Below are 17,407 nucleotides of genomic sequence, written 5' to 3' on the forward strand. Positions count from 1 at the left end.
TTATCTGATGTGAAAAAACCTTGAGGCCTTTTAATGACACTTGCAGCTGGCTTGGAAACATTTTCGGATTCCTCAAAGACTGTTTTATCCAAAAGGGACAAAATATATTCTGTGTGCTGCAACTTAATTCATAACTTTACATGAAGTCCAATGTGATTATCAACTGAAAGTATTAAATGTACATATGATGATTACATCGGCGTGATGTAGAGAGGTTTAGGTAGCAGCTGGACATTAATGCATTAATGCATTGTCTTTTTAGACAATGCATTGCCTGTCACATTGCCTGTCACTCAGCACTCACTTCTGCTGTGTGGCATCATCAGTGTGGGTGTCGGTTGCGTTCAGGTAAAGTGGACCAACAAATGAATTGGTTCTTACCAAACATAAGGGATTTCAAATAAAAATAAAAAATACAGGTCTGAAAAAATGTGTTTTTTTTAATTAAACCATCTCACCTCTGACCACAGTTCATAAGAATGCCTCAATGTCACATTTAGCCACAAGTATGTGGACACAAACTACAAGACAGACAGACAGATAGATAGACTATATGGCCTAAAATATGCGGACACAGGTTGTAGGTTTTGTCTACATACTTTTGGCCAAGTAGTCTATCTACCTATCGGGCATTTTGCATCCACATACACGGACTTTTGGCCATATACTGTAGTGCGTCTCAATAGGTGGCTTCCACATACTTTTGGCCAAATAACTTATCTATCCTTCTTCTGGCCACATAGTTCGGCTGATAACGCCTAGTTTCCGTCCACATCTTTTTGGCCATTCCGTCTCTCTATTTATCCCACAGTTTGTGTCGAACTAACGCTACCGGAGAGCTACAAACACAGAGGCATCGCATTCTGCCGTATCATCCACGCGGCACGCTGGCCATAAGTACGAGGTTATGAACCAGTAGACAGAGAGCGCTTTCTGTCCACATACTTTTGAGCATGTCGCCTATTTACACATCTGTTTTATTGTCATTTTCCTCCCTCTGCGGGTCGACGTGCTGCCAGCAGAGGCCTCCACGTGTCTGCCTGTTTTCCTCTCTGCAGCTACGTCCTCCTCAACACAACAACACTCCCAGCCTGTTGGCCTGCTGACCCGGCGGCTCCGCGGCTGGAGGCGGACACATTCCTCTGTCCTCCCCCAGGACTCACTGGCGGGGGAGGGAGGGAGCGGCTGCTGCTGCTGCTGCTGCTGCACGCATTTAATTAGTGAGGAAGAAGGAGAAACGGCAGCTGGACGGGACGGGACGGGACGGCACACCACCCCCCTCCACACTGCTCCGGGCTCCGGCTCCAACTGCCGCCAACTCTGCGGACCTCAGCTCGACAGTCTGGGTCGAGCTTTCACGCAGCGGAGGGCGGGTTTACGCGTGGAAGTCAGCTTTAGGAGAGAGTTGTGAAGGAAGATTTGAAGCAGACCGGTGGATGTTTGTGCCGTTTTCTGGATTTGGATTTAGTGTTTTTCAGCTTTGGAGTTTCGCTTTGAAGATTCTGGATCACATACCAAAAGTGAAATGCGGGTTTTTGTCTGTGAATCCCTGTAGAAAGTGGTTAACATTGGATCCATGCTGTGGTTTTTCTGGTGGCGTCCCGCTAAGTGAGTGATGATTGATTTGGAAATGTCAGCGCCGCCGCTGCGCGCAGCTCCGCGCACTCCATCATCCCGGCGGGGCTGAGGGGAAAGTGAGAAACCACCTGTTGTGAAACTTTCCTGGAGCTTCTCACGAATAAACCCGAGCTGCTCAAACAAGACGCCGGACAGAGCCGAGAGGGAGACGCGAGACAGCGGAATGCGGGTTTTATGCACGGAGCACGCCGCTTCCCAGAAGAGGCTCCCGTCTGATGAGTGATAATCTCTGCAGACCTCTCCCCGGGCTCCGTGTTGTGTGTTTGCAGTGAGCATGTTGCCATGGTGCCCCGGGCTCAGATGAGCCGGACGGCGGAGCTCCGGTCGGGATGGCTCGGGAGGACGCGGTGAGGTGCCTGCGCTGCCTGCTGTACGCGCTCAACCTGCTGTTCTGGGTGAGAGGAGCCGCCGGTGTGAGGCAGCTGCGGGACGTTTACTAACCCCGTCAGGCTTCTGCTGACACGACGAATCCGCTTTATTCACCGCTAACTCATCAGGACAGGGACAAACGGCACGAAGTCTACAGTAAATATGAGTCTCCCACATGTTTATCGCATGTGGAGACCTGAGATATTTACACACAGGCACACGTTACCTTCAGATAGTCTTGCGCATAGACTAACATGCGCAGACTATCTGGGGTTTTATCTGAGAATTTCCCACAGTGTGTCCCACAAACTCACACACATGCATGTTGTGGCTTTCAGACATTCCAGACACGTGAAAACATTCATTTTTACATACTTACCACACGCGGTGAGCCATGAGAGATATGGTTCTGCATGGGAGAATTTCACATATAACCATAGCCACGTGGGATTTTCAGGTAGTTCACGTGGGAAATGAAAGACATGCACACACCTACAAAAGCAACGAGATCACAAATAATATCGCACGTGAAACGGCGTGAATTCACATTTCAATTCAATGTAACGCGTGAAACAGTCATTTACATGATGAATTCATTCATGGAACATGGAGTTTCATTCCGGCTGTTATCATGTGATAAATTCATGATATCAAGACACGATTCTCAGATAATTCACATGTGGCAGTTGGGATTTCACGTGTGATATCGCACGTCATGTGTTTCTCATGTCAGGACTGAACCCCTTACAAGAAATCAAAACTTGTGAAAACATATCATACGTGAAACAACATCCCAGACCCCAAAGGGTCAAAGGACAAGTTCACTTAAGTAACTGTTAAAATGTTGTCTGATGTATGACGTAACCTCTGGTATATTTAGGTCAAAGGGAGAGACGATTTCAAACATGAGAGGACTCATTTTGCAAAGGACACAACATAATTAGCACTCCAGATGTCATCGCTGAGAGGCCTAGTCTGCCGTTAATGCCTGACAGTATAATGAAATCATTACTTCAGGATAATGGGATTTAACTGTCAACCACGGCCTAAGGACGAAACCGGCTGAGATAGATGCGATCTGCAGACTCCTTCTGGTCACAAGTTAATTATCTTAATCTCCGAATATAACTCACTTGCTTAGTTGCTCTCCACCGCTAATATTAGCATAACCTGTCTGGACAAAATGCAAAAGTGAGTGTGTGATCGCGAGAAAACTCTTTGTCATGATAAAGTTAAAGTTTACAGTGAAAGGTGAAAATTGCAGTGAGAGTCAAAAGTTGCAGTGAGAGTTAAAGGTTGCAGTGAAAGGTAGAGGTTGCAGTGAAAGTTAGTGTTTGCAGTGAAAGTTAAGGTTTACAGTGAAAGTCAAAACTTGAAGTGGAAGTTAAAAGTTGCAGTGATAGGTAAAGGTTGCAGGGAATGGTAGTGTTTGTAGTGAAAGCTAAAAGGTGCAGTGAAAGTTAAACGTCGAAGCGAAAGTTAAAAGTTGAAGTGAAAGGTAAAGGTTGCAGTGAAAGTTGAAAATTGCAGTGAGAGCCATAAGTTGCAGTGATAGTTAAAGGTTGCAGTGAAAGGTAGAGGTTGCAGTGAAAGTTAAGGTTTACAGTGAAAGTCAAAACTTGAAGTGGAAGTTAAAAGTTGAAGTGATAGGTAAAGGTTGCAGTGAATGGTAGTGTTTGTAGTGAAAGCTAAAAGTTGCAGTGAAAACTAAAAGTTGCAGTGAAAGCTAAAAGTTGCAGTGGAAGTTAAAAGTTGAAGTGAAAGGTAAAGGTTGCAGTGAGTGTTAGTGTTTGCAGTGAAAGTTAAGGTTTGCAGTGAAAGTAGGCCACCGTCTGTCTGTGAAAGAGTGTTCCACATTCCGAGATGTTATTTGTAGGCAGCAGAAACTGATCCATGTGTGTTTATTTCTGTGTGTGTTTATTTGTGTGTGTGTCCAGCTGATGTCAGCATGTGTGCTGGGAGTGGCAGCGTGGATCAGAGACTCTCTGAACACCGTCCTGACCCTGACAGCCCACACCAGGTGAGTCCAGGCAGACTGGCAGGGTTCTGGTAACACAGTCAGACCCGATGATGAGCCCTGATGGATGTGGAGCTGCTCCAAGTGAACTTGGTCGTCTGACATATCGTCTGACGACATCTAAAAGCATCGCACTGCCTTCCTGATCTCTCTCCAACAACTCTGTGTCCAGTGGTGGAAACTAACTAAGTGCATTTACTCAAGTACTGTACTTATTTACAGTTCTGAGGTATTTGTATATTAATTCAGTGTTTCCATTTCACGCTTCCTTCTACTTCACCACATTTCAAAGACAAATACTGCACTTTTCACTCTCACAGTGCAGTAGGAATATTCCAACCTGTTTTCTGTGCAGTTTACAGCATTTTTCTAAGACAGTTTCATTTTTCCTGCCTCATTGTGTCTGAATCTGCTTTTCAGATCATTTAAACAAATTTAAAGTAAAAACTCAGTGAATTCAGTATTCCTACTGCACTGACAGATTTTTTAAATTGGTTTGAAGAAAACAAGGTTTTTAGGACGTAATTATAATTAGAAATGTCTTCATTAGATTGAAGAGTTTTCACGATTAAAACTTTCCAGCAGTTTCTGCAACAGAATAATTGAAAGTTTCTCCACTTCAACCAACCACAACAGTAACTTACCCATTAATACATCAGTAATAATAATCCTACCATACATGTATTTATTATACAGCACCATCAAAGGAGCCCTTTTTCTTTAAAACGTGTACTTTTACTTCTTGATGCTTTAAGTATTTAAAAGCAGGACTTTTACTACTAGTACTACTTTACTACCACTTTTACTTAAGTAAAGGATGTGCGTACTTCTTCCACCACTGTAGTTTCAACACCATGCATCTCTACAGTGAAGCTAACTTCTCATTCTTGATACGACCACCAGACGGTGCCAACGTAAGACATTTTCAAACACCACTTAATAATATTATAATATTTCACATCAAATGAAATTACTCCGATTTGTGTCGTAGCAATTCAGATGATTCAAATTCAGATTCTTCCTAAGGATTATTGTCAGGGGACGACGATGAAAATCAGGTTTGAAACGATTAATACTAAAGGTGATTTTACTGACGGTATCAAAATGCATGTAAACGTGTAAATATGTATTTCACAAAGGGAGATCTATTCTGCCAGAGATGAAAGTGCCCAGTGTGTGTAAATTCCAAATGCATGTATCCTGTATAAACCCCGTGAGGACTCGGAAAGCTCATTTCTCATCCACGCGGGAGGAGTTGAGTCAAACCGTGTTCGCTCACATTCCTGCAACGTTCGCTCACCGTTCGAGCTGCAGGATTAATCAGGATGCGGCAGAGAGATAAATAAAGGAAAAGTCTTGACTCCGCTTGTGTGTCCGCAGGTTGGAGGAAGCAGCCGTCCTCACGTATTCTCCAGCTGTCCATCCCGTCATCATCGCCGTGTGCTGTTTTCTCATCATCGTGGCCATGGTGGGATACTGCGGCACGCTCAAATGTAACCCGCTGCTGCTGTCCTGGGTACGTGTTCATCCCCGCCAATGTGTATCATTAGACAATTAACCAGTTGAAAGAAAATGTATTGATTATAACTTCCTCAAAATCAGCTAATTCTCTCAGTCAATTATCAAGGAGATCCATCCTCCCCCACCTACAGTGTTTACAAGTGTGTGGTTTACTCAGCGGAGCTGTGATGAATGAGTGTCGGACTGAACGACATCATCCTTCCTGAAAAAATATATTTATTCATAAATTGTCAAGTTTTCCAGTTTGAATTTGAATGTAGAGAATCAGAGTTTCAGAGTTGACTGATGTCCCAGCGAAGGTAGGTCATTGTTCCAAAACAGGGTGAGTGTGTAAGAGAGAAATCTAAGTACTGACCTGCTACATGTGAACTGATGAAGATTAACCAGGTTACCACGGAGTCTGCAGACAGATCTCCGGTTTCATAGAAACCTGGTTATTGTGTCTTTTCACTGTTCAGCCGCTGTGGGAACTACATGGACAGGTTGTCTACGTCCTCCTCATTACATGCAGTTCACGGTTAGATCAGGTCCGAACACAGGTCAGTCTGTCTGCTTTTCGAACGGGGTCCGGTCTGCGGTGCAGATCACCTGTCTGCTGTCAGCTGAGTGGGCGGGGCCAGGTGTCAGGTGTCTCTATTGTCCCTCAGAGGAGATAAGATTGTTCCTTCAGTCTGTCCCTGAAAGACTAGATGTTGAGACACAGAGAGCAGCTTAAGGCCCATGAATGGACTCCAAGAGAGGATGATGGGAAACCGGTAGAGACAGGAAGTGCCCCCACCCTACCTCTGTCACCCCCAGGACACCTGGGAGATCACATCACAATAGAAACAACCGCTCCACCTCATCCTGTTGTTTTTAAAAAGACTCAGTAGGACCGTCCCAGATTTACAGCCGCTCTCATTCAGAGGAGGTGAACAGCAGCAACAGATGCGACGTTTATTATTTGCACGAATGGGAAATTTACACGGATACTTTATTTTTTCAGAGAGCAGCAGTAAATCTGTCAACAACGAACCAAAATCTGTCTTGGCTCTGACCACATCAGTGCAAGACTCTTTCCCGTAGTTGTCCGTACGTGAATATGCAATGGTGACTCTTTATATTCCTGCTTTCCAGAGGATGAACCCTTTAGTTTTTAGGCTCTGGGACCTTTCCTCTAGCGCGTCGGACTCAGTGACACACAAGTTTTTGTCGTGTTTGCGCAAGATAATCAAATAATAAACAAGATTTTATCTGATATCTTGTTTGCAGATGTTGTTATATTATTTGCAGAAGATCATATTGAGGTTTGACTTTTTCTGAAAAAACTAAATAGAACATGTTTCGTGGTGAAGGTCGTATTAAACATGTATTACGTGTGAAATGGACGATGATGATTCTTCACGCAGACGTGTCAACGGTCATTCTCTGAGGTTTCTGTGTCACGTACTGTGTTTCCATTAAATGAGGAGGAGGTCGATTATTAATAGGTTTCCCCTCAACTCAAAGACACCGATCTCCTCTGACTAAACTTAAACCTCAGCTGCTGCAACCACCCTTCGTCCCGCTCCTCCTCTGTACGTTCAGGGTGGTTGCTGGTGATCTGACCTGCAGATGCAGAGACATGTGTTCAGTGTCAGGCTGACTTTAACCTCTGACCCTGTCCTATTCCTCTGTCATAAATCAGAGTGAGGACAAGGGCTGGGTTTGCAGCAGCTGTAAACATCTGTCTCCTGATCTCTGGCCGAATCGGTTTCCAGCAGAAAGAGAAAAAAGGTTCAGAGTGGGTTCATATTTTCTCACCTGCTGCTTTTCACTGTGGAAGGAGAGGTGTGTGTGTTAAAGTGTTTGTGTTGGATGAATCGCGGAGGTCAAAAGTCCATCCTCCCACTAACCTGACAGACGGCAGAGGGAGGGTGTGTATGGCGTGTGTCTGTGTTTCTGAGTGTGCATTGTTTCAGTGTGTGAGCTCTAAATGGAGTTCAGCACTAACAGATCAGAGAGCAGAAACCATCAGTCTGCTGATATTTACACTCTGCAAACACACCGAGGACACACACATTCATCTTCGCTGTGCTGAGTAAGTGTGTGTGTGTGTGTGTAGATGTGGTCTGAAGCCTCTTTCCTGGAGTATTTCCTGTTAGATTCGACTATTTCTTCTGGAAAAATAAAAACTGGCAGTATGGTTTTGTTAACATTTCCATGCACAGAGACATACACTCTCCCTGAGCTGCAGTGAGTTACGTCCAGAAACGTGTCGAACGGGTCGTTTACACTAATTCACAAAATTCTGTGGTTACATCCGTATGTAAACTTGTGATATATGTTGGCGATACACTCCTTGACTCACAGACAGGTTTTTATGAAAAACTGTGATACTGGAGTTATATTGGTATAAATGATAAAGAAATCAAATACACAAATTTGCAATATATTCTCTTCTCTTTCTGCTTAGTTTTGTATGTAAATTCATGTTAAATGCAAAATAGAAAATATTTGCCATATTCTTTTAGCTGCGGTTCTGTGTGTAATGAGGTTTGTGAATTTGCGTGAACTTGCCTCATATGCTCCCTGTTAGTGGAAGTTACACCCGTGTTTACATTTCCGTTACTTGTAACACACACAAACATGCGAGTTGCTGTTACATGCGCACGTTATCTTTGTCGTGTTTGCAATAACCACGTGCACATTGAACTCCCCATTTACTTTCAGTACCTTATTCACTGTACCTGAGTTCGTTCGCTGTTATATTAACTAGTTGAGGGCAACAATGCGCAATGTCCTGCCAGCGCCCCCTACAGGCCGCAGGGTTGATGACAGCCACAATAGGAACAAACACTCTGATGATTTACCTTTTTGGAGACGACATCACATTTGACTTACAGCACATCCTGTCATTATTCCAGACGTCTCTGCAGTAAACCTGAGTCCTCAGGTCACAGAGGAGGTTTGACACCGAACATGTTCCTCAGACTAAACAAACTGTCTTCGTGTCTGTTCCTGTCTTTGTTTCAGTATTTCGGCAGCCTCTTAGTCATCTTCTGTGTGGAGTTGGCCAGCGCTGTTTGGACCTATGATGAGGTGAGAAAACTGAGGGGTTTATTTCTCTTTACTACATCAGAAATTGACAGTGTCCCAAAGATTCTATAAACAATACAGAGCTTTGTTTACAGCAGGTATATAATTTTTTTTTTTACAATCTTTGTCTAAACAACAGTCAAACAGTCTTGTCTAAAATTATTATTTCAGCTTGTGGTATATATTCTCATAAAATGGAGACTTTATTCTTGTAAAGTCAAAACTTTATCCTGTAATCTTACAGTGTGTTTTCTCTTAAAGTTGGGACTTTTATCTCAAAATATCACGATGCTTTCTCATAAAATTACAACTTTATTTCATATGATTATGACTCTTATCTTGTTTTCTTGAAATTCCAACTTAATACTTGAAAAGTTTACTATTAAAACTGCGTCACTGAATGAAGACTTTGCATTACAACTTTATTCTCGAAACATTATAACTGCTATGACTTGTCTTGTAAAATCACTCTATTCATTTCATAACATCCTGACAAGTTTTATCATTAAACTACAACTTTGTCTCGTAATATCGGGACTTTTCCTTAAAATTATTTTTTCTCAAACTGACGACTTCATCTCGTATCATTTTCTTGTAAACGACTTTACCTCAGGATGTGTTTTCTCGTAAAATTACAACTATTTATAAAATGTAACTTTTCAACTTATTCTAATAATATTAAGATGTGTTTTCTTTTCAGATTACACAACTCTGTTCCTGAGGTTGGTGTAATACTGTGATAGTTTTTCCTTTCATAGAGTTTGTGAATGTTTGGTCCACCACTGGACGTCCGTCACGACCAATCAGAGCTGCGGTCTTGAGCAGCTGCAGAGTTAAGTTACCGACACGTCTCACTTTCTAAGAATAACCAGAAATGTCAGACATGTCCGGCTCGCCGCTGCTCACAGATCAGCTCCTCTTTCACCGCCCACCACAGAGACACAACAACAACACGCCAGCAGGAGCATTAAGCTAAATAATGCAGGCGAACGGAGACAGAACTTTACAAACTGCTGCTTTATGTTGGAACAGAGCGGCCGAAGTCGCTGTGAAGACAAACTCCAGCCTCTGTCTCTCTCTGCTTCAGGCTGTAGTTTATCTCACCGCAGCTGTGTGTGTCTTTACCTTTTTATCTCACCTGCACTCCATCACCCCAGGCCTCACCTGCCTTCCTGGCTGCCTGCAGGGGGTTGTGGGTACTGTAGTCAGTGTGACAGGTTCTTATCAGCGGAGCAGAGAGCGGACACCTGGCTGTCAGGCCGATTATCAAATCGGGGGGGTGTTTAAGCAGTAGCAGTCCGAGAACGAAAGAATAAAATATAACTAACTTTACTTTCAAATATATATTCATACAATGTAGAAAACCTGAAGGGTTCATCCTCCATATATGTCGCGACAACTTTCCTGTTGTGGACGTAAGTGGACGTTTCGTCCTGTCGTTGGCACAATAAAAGAAAGTGATTCAATGCGTCTTTAAACTCATGAAGTCTCGCCTATCAAGAACCGAAGAGTTTCATCCTCAGTCATCCCATCATAGCTCCGCCCAGACTTCCTTCGCATTTAACCAAACCTCAACTACAGTTCCACCGAGATGGCAGCGAGTGATAAATCAAACCTCTTCTAGAGGTCTGTGGTCCAATGACAGAAAATGTCAAATTAAATAATAAAGATCTTAAGTTCGCTTTTCTTGTTTGCAGAAGATCCTCTTCTAGTTCTACCGAGATATACTAACATGTTGTAATGACATATTTTTCTGTTTGTAATAAATAATTAGATTTTAGGAAGAAACCTTTTCTTGTTCAACATCACATCCCTTTATCTCACTTTATTACACAAAATCAGCGAATCTTCTTAAATCAAATAACTTTTGTTGTATTTTTGTTGGATTCAAATAAGAATAATTAACAACAAAAGAAAAAAATGTCATTATAAAATGAAAAATATCTTGTTAGAACATCTTTTTTTCCCTCGTTATAATGAGAAACCGAGCAATTGAACTTGTTGTCACTTGTCGCTATGAATTTCCTGATGATGGTACTGAAACTTAGCTGTTGACAGTGAAGTGTTGACAGTGTGCAGGCGACTTTATGTCCAAACAAAAAACCCAAAGTGTTTCAGTTTGAAAAATACGATACAAGACAAAGAAAAGCTATAAATCCTCAGGTCAGACCAGCTGCAACCTACAGATATTTGATGTTTTCATTTCATAAATGACTTAAAATGAATATCTGATCGGCTAATCGTGTGTGTGTGTGTGTGTGTGTGTGTGTGTGTTCAGCCGCCAGTGCAGCGCTCTGACATGATCAGTCTGAAGTCTCGGATGCCAAACTACGGCCTGCAGCGTTACCAGTGGCTCACACACACCTGGAACAGCTTCCAGACAGAGGTAACATACATACACAGACGCGCACACACAGACGCGCACACACACACACACACACACACACACACAAACAGACAAACACACACACACACGCACACACGCATGCACACACAAACACACACACAGATAAAAAGACAAACACACACACACACAGACAAACAGACATACACGCACACACACGCACACACACAGACAAACTGACAAACACACACGCACGCACGCACACGCACGCACACACACACACACAGATAAACAGAAAAACACACACACACACACACACACAAACACACGCGCACACACACACACACGCACGCACACACACACAGACAAACAGACAAACACATACACACAGACAGATGTCCTGTGGTCATGTGACCTGTGTGTTTACCTGCGGACAGTTTAAATGCTGCGGGGTGATCTACTTCACTGATTGGCTGGAGATGACCGAGATGGAGTGGCCACCTGACTCCTGCTGCTCCAATCAGTATCCAGGCTGTGCTCGCCACGCCCACTACCACGACCTGAGTGACCTGCACCAAGAGGTGAGACCCTGCCGACTCTGATTGGACGAGAGAGGGTTTTCATCCGGAACGACGTTCGTAGAGTCAGCGCTGAAATCTTGAAAGGGAAATTTAAGCCGTGTTTGTTTTTTGTTCACGTCTTTGTGGAGCTTTGAGAAAATAGCAACAACGTGACAAGATCTCCACACAGTTTTCCTCTAAACTGAGGAAATCGTGACTTATTGATGGAGGCGACAGGATACAGGCTGATGAAAACAGACTTTTAAAGTAAATTATTACAGTGAGTCTGTTTCCTCCTCCTCTTCTTCATCTTTTATTTGTGGCAGTGTCGACGCAGCATCGTCACATTGCAGCCATCCACCGTTCACACGTCTCCACGGCAACAGAGAGATTAAAAATAATCCTGTTCCTGTTAACAGGAGAGAGCTGGACTAAGACTAAATGTAAACGTGTCTTTTACAGACCTGTCAAAGTCTTCAAAGAAGCAGGACGTTTCCTGTGATTTTCTGTCCACATACATGAGGATACCGATTTACCTGTGACGAGATCGTATCAGTCAGTTTTAGCTCATCACAATACATCGACCATGCTGGTGTATCTGTTGTGCTCTAATCCAGAGTGGGGGTTTTTCAGCTTGTAAAGAAAAGTGAGCGTAGGAAATTTAAAACAGCTGTAGACTGATGGCTGCTCTTTGTCCCTGGTGTTTCTCCTGGATGGGTTGTGTGTGTTTCAGGGCTGTGGTCCAAAGATCTACAGTTTCATTCGTGGGACGAAGCAGCTGCAGGTGTTGCGTTTCCTGGGCGTGTCCATCGGGGTGGCTCAGATCCTGGCCATGGCGCTCACCCTCACGCTGCTCTGGGCGCTTTATTATGGACGAAAGTCTCCAGAGCTGGACTCCACAGCGGCGCCGACGCCGCCGGACGATTCCACCCCGCTTACGGTGACGCACGGACCCTCGGCTGAAGCTTCAAAATCAGGCTGCAGCCGCACTAATAAAGGCTGCACTAACATCCCTGCTGCTGCTGCCTCCAAGCCACACGAACACCAGTTTGAGATGGAGCGTCTGTCGTAGCAGACGCAGGGCGGCTTCAAGCCGCGGCCTGAAGCCAACCGCGGGAAGCTGCAGAAAAATTCTGGCTCGTTATTCATTGGTTTATCCATAATTTGGTTCAGTTGTAATTACATTTTACATTTTCCTTTACCATGTTAATATCTGAGATCTGAGAACAGGGTGCTGACCCGACTAAAAACGAACACGAGCAGACAGACGATCACACAGGTAGGAAACCGGGAACCCTCGGCTTCACATTTGACCCACTCCACTTACAGTAGCTGTGCTCACACGGTTTTGTCGGGGAGGGTCAGCATGGGTCAAACAGCAAGGTCTCTCCCCAGGCCGCCCTAACAGGTCAATCCGACCGTGGCTGCAGTTCAGGCACATAAATGTACAAAAATATAAAAATAAACAGCAATAAAAGCTGATTGAAAAAGAGGAAAACAAACGAAACAGATAAAACATCAAATATTTCGTCCGACCCATTTTTATCAACAAGGGCAAACAAAAAATTAGAAACACCTCAGTACAATACAGTATAAGCCAGAAGCACCACAACCTGCTGCCTTCAAAACACACAGGTCAATCAACATCTTTCTAAAACCGTTTCAACGTAGACTGAACATTAGAACCTCCATGAAGGAGGATTTATCACAGGACTGTCGGATCAGACCGACTCAGCTTGAGCTGGGTGTGACTGATAAATAGAAAACATGCGTGAAAACAGAGAACAAAAGAGGGCGGAGGACGGAGCCTTGGGGAACATCACAGGTGGGAGGAAGCGGAGGAAGGTGATGCAATTAAACTGATGCTGAGCTGGGTTCAAGTAGCATCAATCTAGTTTCTGTCCAATCTGTCTGATCGTCTGACTGCGTTTTTCTTTTTCTTTTTTTTGTCATGTCACCATGTTCCTAGATGTCAGATATGACCTTTGCGAGTACAATGTTATTATTACTGATAGAAATGATGGAGAAAACCATAAAAACGACCAGAGTTGGAATAAACTGAGGTTCACTTTTAATTAAATCACAGCAGATTCGAAGAAAACACAAAGGAAGGAACACGTCAGCGGTACAAAGAGAAAAGGCTCCGTGACCTACAAACTGAACCTGGGCTAATTCTGCAGAAACAGGATGGATTGTGGTACTTTGTTTTTGGTACTTTGTGGTTCTCCACTGGACAAGAACGTGAAACGAAACACGAAAGGAAAGAACCACTGTCTGAGAAAGGAGGAATTTTGGGAATACTCACTTTTACCACTAAAGAGACAGAAAAACCTCCTGACGTTCACTGTTTGAAATTTTTTCATCCAGACCGTATTAAAAACATTTTTCTGAACTTTCAGAACAAAAGGCAGTTGTTTCTGTCTGTTGCTGAGGCGTGTCAGAACCCACTGGAAGATAAGCAACCGTGTTTATCGGAGTGTTACATTGTATATGAGAAACTGTGCATGGTGTTGAATATTTAATTATATTTGTCTCACAGTTATTGGAGCGTTTGATCATTTTATCACTGGAATAAAAACTAAACATTAAAGCAGGGTGACACTGAACTGTCTTCAGAACGTGGATGTTTGATTTAGTTGCCAGACTCTGCAGATGACCCGGGTGGAGTAAGGATAGGGTAGAGCTTTCATGTCCCCGAGGGGCAATTTGGTTCACAAATTATTACCTGTAAAATGTAATGATTCAGTTGGTCAGGTCATGAGTTTGCTCAGAGCGGATTGGTAAAATGTGGACATTCAAATTCCAATCCTGAAAAAATTCCGACTTCAAAGCTTCTCGAGTTGCCAGATTTGAATTTTTCACCTCAAATGTTAACACGTGGATGTCACCGGTCCAATTTGACCCAACTTCAAGTTTTGAGTTAAAAAGCTGAAATGACCCACTGGAAATTTTAAAGGGGAGAAAGCAAACCACATAATTCAGACCGATGGTTTTTCAAAGTCAGATATTTCAGTGATATTTAAATTTCAACACAAAGTATTCAGTGGTGATTCAGTTTCACATTTTAGATATTCAGTTGCCTGAAAAATTCAGAATTATCTATTGATACACACACTCAGTGGCCACTTTATTAGTTGCACCTGTACAGTCTAGTCCAATACAACCGACCTGCTCAGATGTTGACACTGTCAGAAATGTGTCAGTTCGGGTCTGGGATTCTTACTGAGCTCAGAGGTAAAGGTGGCAGTGTTGTCCTGGACTACATCCCACTGAGAGCGGTCTCATTCCTCCTCTCTTTGTCCTCCCTATCAACATACACGAGGGGGTCCGAATGTTGGGAACGCCTCTGAATATAAAGAAGTCCAGTACAAGGCGCAGACTGTGCGTTCGTACCTAATAAAGTGGACACGGAGTGCATATTACATGGTCATATTAACGTAAGTTTTCATAGCACTATAACAGTTTGTGGAAATGACGGAGAAACTCTGACACGTGGTTTTCTGGTGGCGTCTATCTGAGCTGCTGAGAGAAGCTTTAAGGCTCAGAAACACTGGATTCACAAACATCTCACCTTCATTCCTGAAGTCCTGCTGCAGCTGCTGCAGAAAGTGGAGATCACAACACACACATATGTACAGAGTCTCAGCTGTTCTTAACATCCAGCATGTATGAAATCTTACCTCCACAACCACTGTAAACAGTATTAATAGTTCGTTTACCCTCAATCTCCACTGATGTCTCAGCTGTTGGAGACGACCTGCTGCCATTAAAATCAGTGTGTCACTGTCCAACGAATGCACGATCATCTCCCTTTACGCACTGGGTCCGTAGAGGGATGAAGTGAAACCAGAACTTCTGGGCTCTGATCCAGAAGTAAGAAGACCTCACTGATTTTTACAACTACGCCAGGAACTAGAGATCCAGCCTCTGAAAAGAGCCTCTCACAACAGAATGACACGTGGCAGGCTTGATGTGTTTAGGTAAATAAGGTAGTTCGTCGTGAAACGATCTCATGTCGTTGTTTATTCGGTATCTACAGTTTTACTGGCCATTAACAAGGTCCCATTCCCTCCGGCCCTGGGCGTTCGTGGGCTAAACATTACTGCTCGACAGAAGCTGCGCGTCCATGAGCAAGTTCAGACATGTCTGTAATGATGGATGACAGGGAGGACCGAACACTACAAGTAGTTTCTTCTTCGGAGCTCTAGTTTTTTCTGTGCTCACTTGGTAACTTGTTAAAATCACGAAGGTTTCCATTTGTCATCCCAGCTGCTCTAGTCGGTGGCGATTGGGCTTTAGAATATGGACAGAAAATCCCCAGAAACACGTTTCAGTTTCTCATAAAGGCTGATGAAGGAGATGGCGAGTGGGAAATGGCCTCCAGTTACTGAAGCTGGTGGGACAGAGGGCAGCCCAGATGTGACACCATGAGTGCAGCTCTCTATTTCTATATGTCACATCCTACCGTGGCTTATCGTAACATTTCCCATTCAACGATTCCTTATCCCACTGTATCTTATCACATCTCTCTGTAACATCAAATCATATCCGGTCTTATCATAATGTACCATACGTTACCGCAAGGTAAAGTATCGAATCTTATCTTATTTTTCTCGTAATGCACCAGATCTTATCACAATATCATAAAGTGTTTTACTCTGATGTACCTGAGCTTCTGGTAACCTACGACATCGCGTTGTAAATAGTACATGATTGCGTCACAGTGTATAGTATTGTGTCTTATTGTAAAGTACTGTAGCTCACTGTAACGGACTGGATTTTATCTTGTAGCGTGCCGTATCATAACACATATACAGTACATCATATCAGATCTTCTTATTTCTTCTTCTTATTAAGTCCCATATCATATCATGACGTATCACGCTTTAGCATAGCAGTTCTTATTATATCGTATTTGCTTATGGTGTACCATATCTTATCACAACAAAACATATGGTTCTGACGTCATTTTATCTCGTCATGATGCGTCGTGTCTGTAATTTCGCATTGTTCCCAGATGTCCTTGTATCCTATCATATATGGGATATAATGTTCTCGTCATGTGTGGTATCTTATTGCAACGCACCGTATTTTATTGTAGCATATCACACTGTATCCGCTCTTTTTGCATCTTATTGTACTGTAACGTCCCCTTTCATCTACAGACACAAAAAAAATAGAAAGGTTGACCGTGTGCTTTGGGGCATTCAGACCATCCGTTCTGAATGAAAAGAGACACCCAGACTTGCTTGAGTGTTTCAATAGGACAATGTTTTTATTCTTATTTACTCAGACACTGCACCGGACTAAAACCATGGAAGCTTCTCTTTTTTAATATTATCCTCAATAATTCATTTTTTTTTATCAGTATAACACAAGCTGTAACATATCAAAAGTAAAATGATCACAATCATCCGCAAAATGTCTTAAATTTACAGGTAAATCCTTTTATAATACCTTCTCCCTCCGACATGACAACTGGTCCAAACGCATGCACGTTGTATCGGGAACGCTTTAGAAAAATACCACGTGGAATGTTAACCGAACATAGGGCACTACACCTCATTATGAAATTATTGAAAACAATAAGAAATGATTTACTACACCAAAGAACAATTACAGCACATGTGCACTGGCAACAGTAATCATAATAATCCTCATTTCTTTCTTTTACAAACAAAATTCTACATTATGATCCTCAAAAATATGTTTCTAGAGATTTTTTCCCTCTTTCCTCTTCCCTATTTCCGGAGTCTTTCCAAAACAAAAAAAGAAAAAATTAAAAAGAAGTTGGTTGCATATGTAACATTACTGTCAAGCAGTGATTGGTGATGGGGGGTTAATTAGGGGGCAGCTAGCCGGGTTGGCCATTTGCATCTTCAATCCTCAAAAGTCGAATTT

At 43.0% G+C, this 17,407-nt stretch overlaps 1 protein-coding gene across 2 annotated transcripts; it reads left to right on the forward strand.

Moving 5' to 3' along the window:
- Window positions 1-1,053: 1,053 nt before the first annotated feature.
- tspan12 (tetraspanin 12) lies at window positions 1,054-14,096 on the forward strand. Of its 2 annotated transcripts, none has more exons than XM_040150104.1 (7): window positions 1,054-2,033; window positions 3,945-4,027; window positions 5,405-5,540; window positions 8,540-8,605; window positions 10,881-10,988; window positions 11,384-11,527; window positions 12,240-14,096. In XM_040150104.1, exons 1-7 carry the CDS (start codon window positions 1,968-1,970, stop codon window positions 12,576-12,578), a joined length of 942 nt encoding a protein of 313 aa, XP_040006038.1. In that variant the 5' UTR covers window positions 1,054-1,967; the 3' UTR covers window positions 12,579-14,096. The 2 variants fall into 2 exon arrangements, with proteins under 2 accessions (XP_040006038.1, XP_040006048.1); XM_040150114.1 differs by lacking the exon at window positions 1,054-2,033 and adding an exon at window positions 2,608-3,198.
- Window positions 14,097-17,407: the final 3,311 nt, after the last annotated feature.

The sequence above is a fragment of the Xiphias gladius genome, chromosome 2 (genome assembly GCF_016859285.1).
Source record: "Xiphias gladius isolate SHS-SW01 ecotype Sanya breed wild chromosome 2, ASM1685928v1, whole genome shotgun sequence".
NCBI lineage: Eukaryota > Metazoa > Chordata > Actinopteri > Istiophoriformes > Xiphiidae > Xiphias > Xiphias gladius.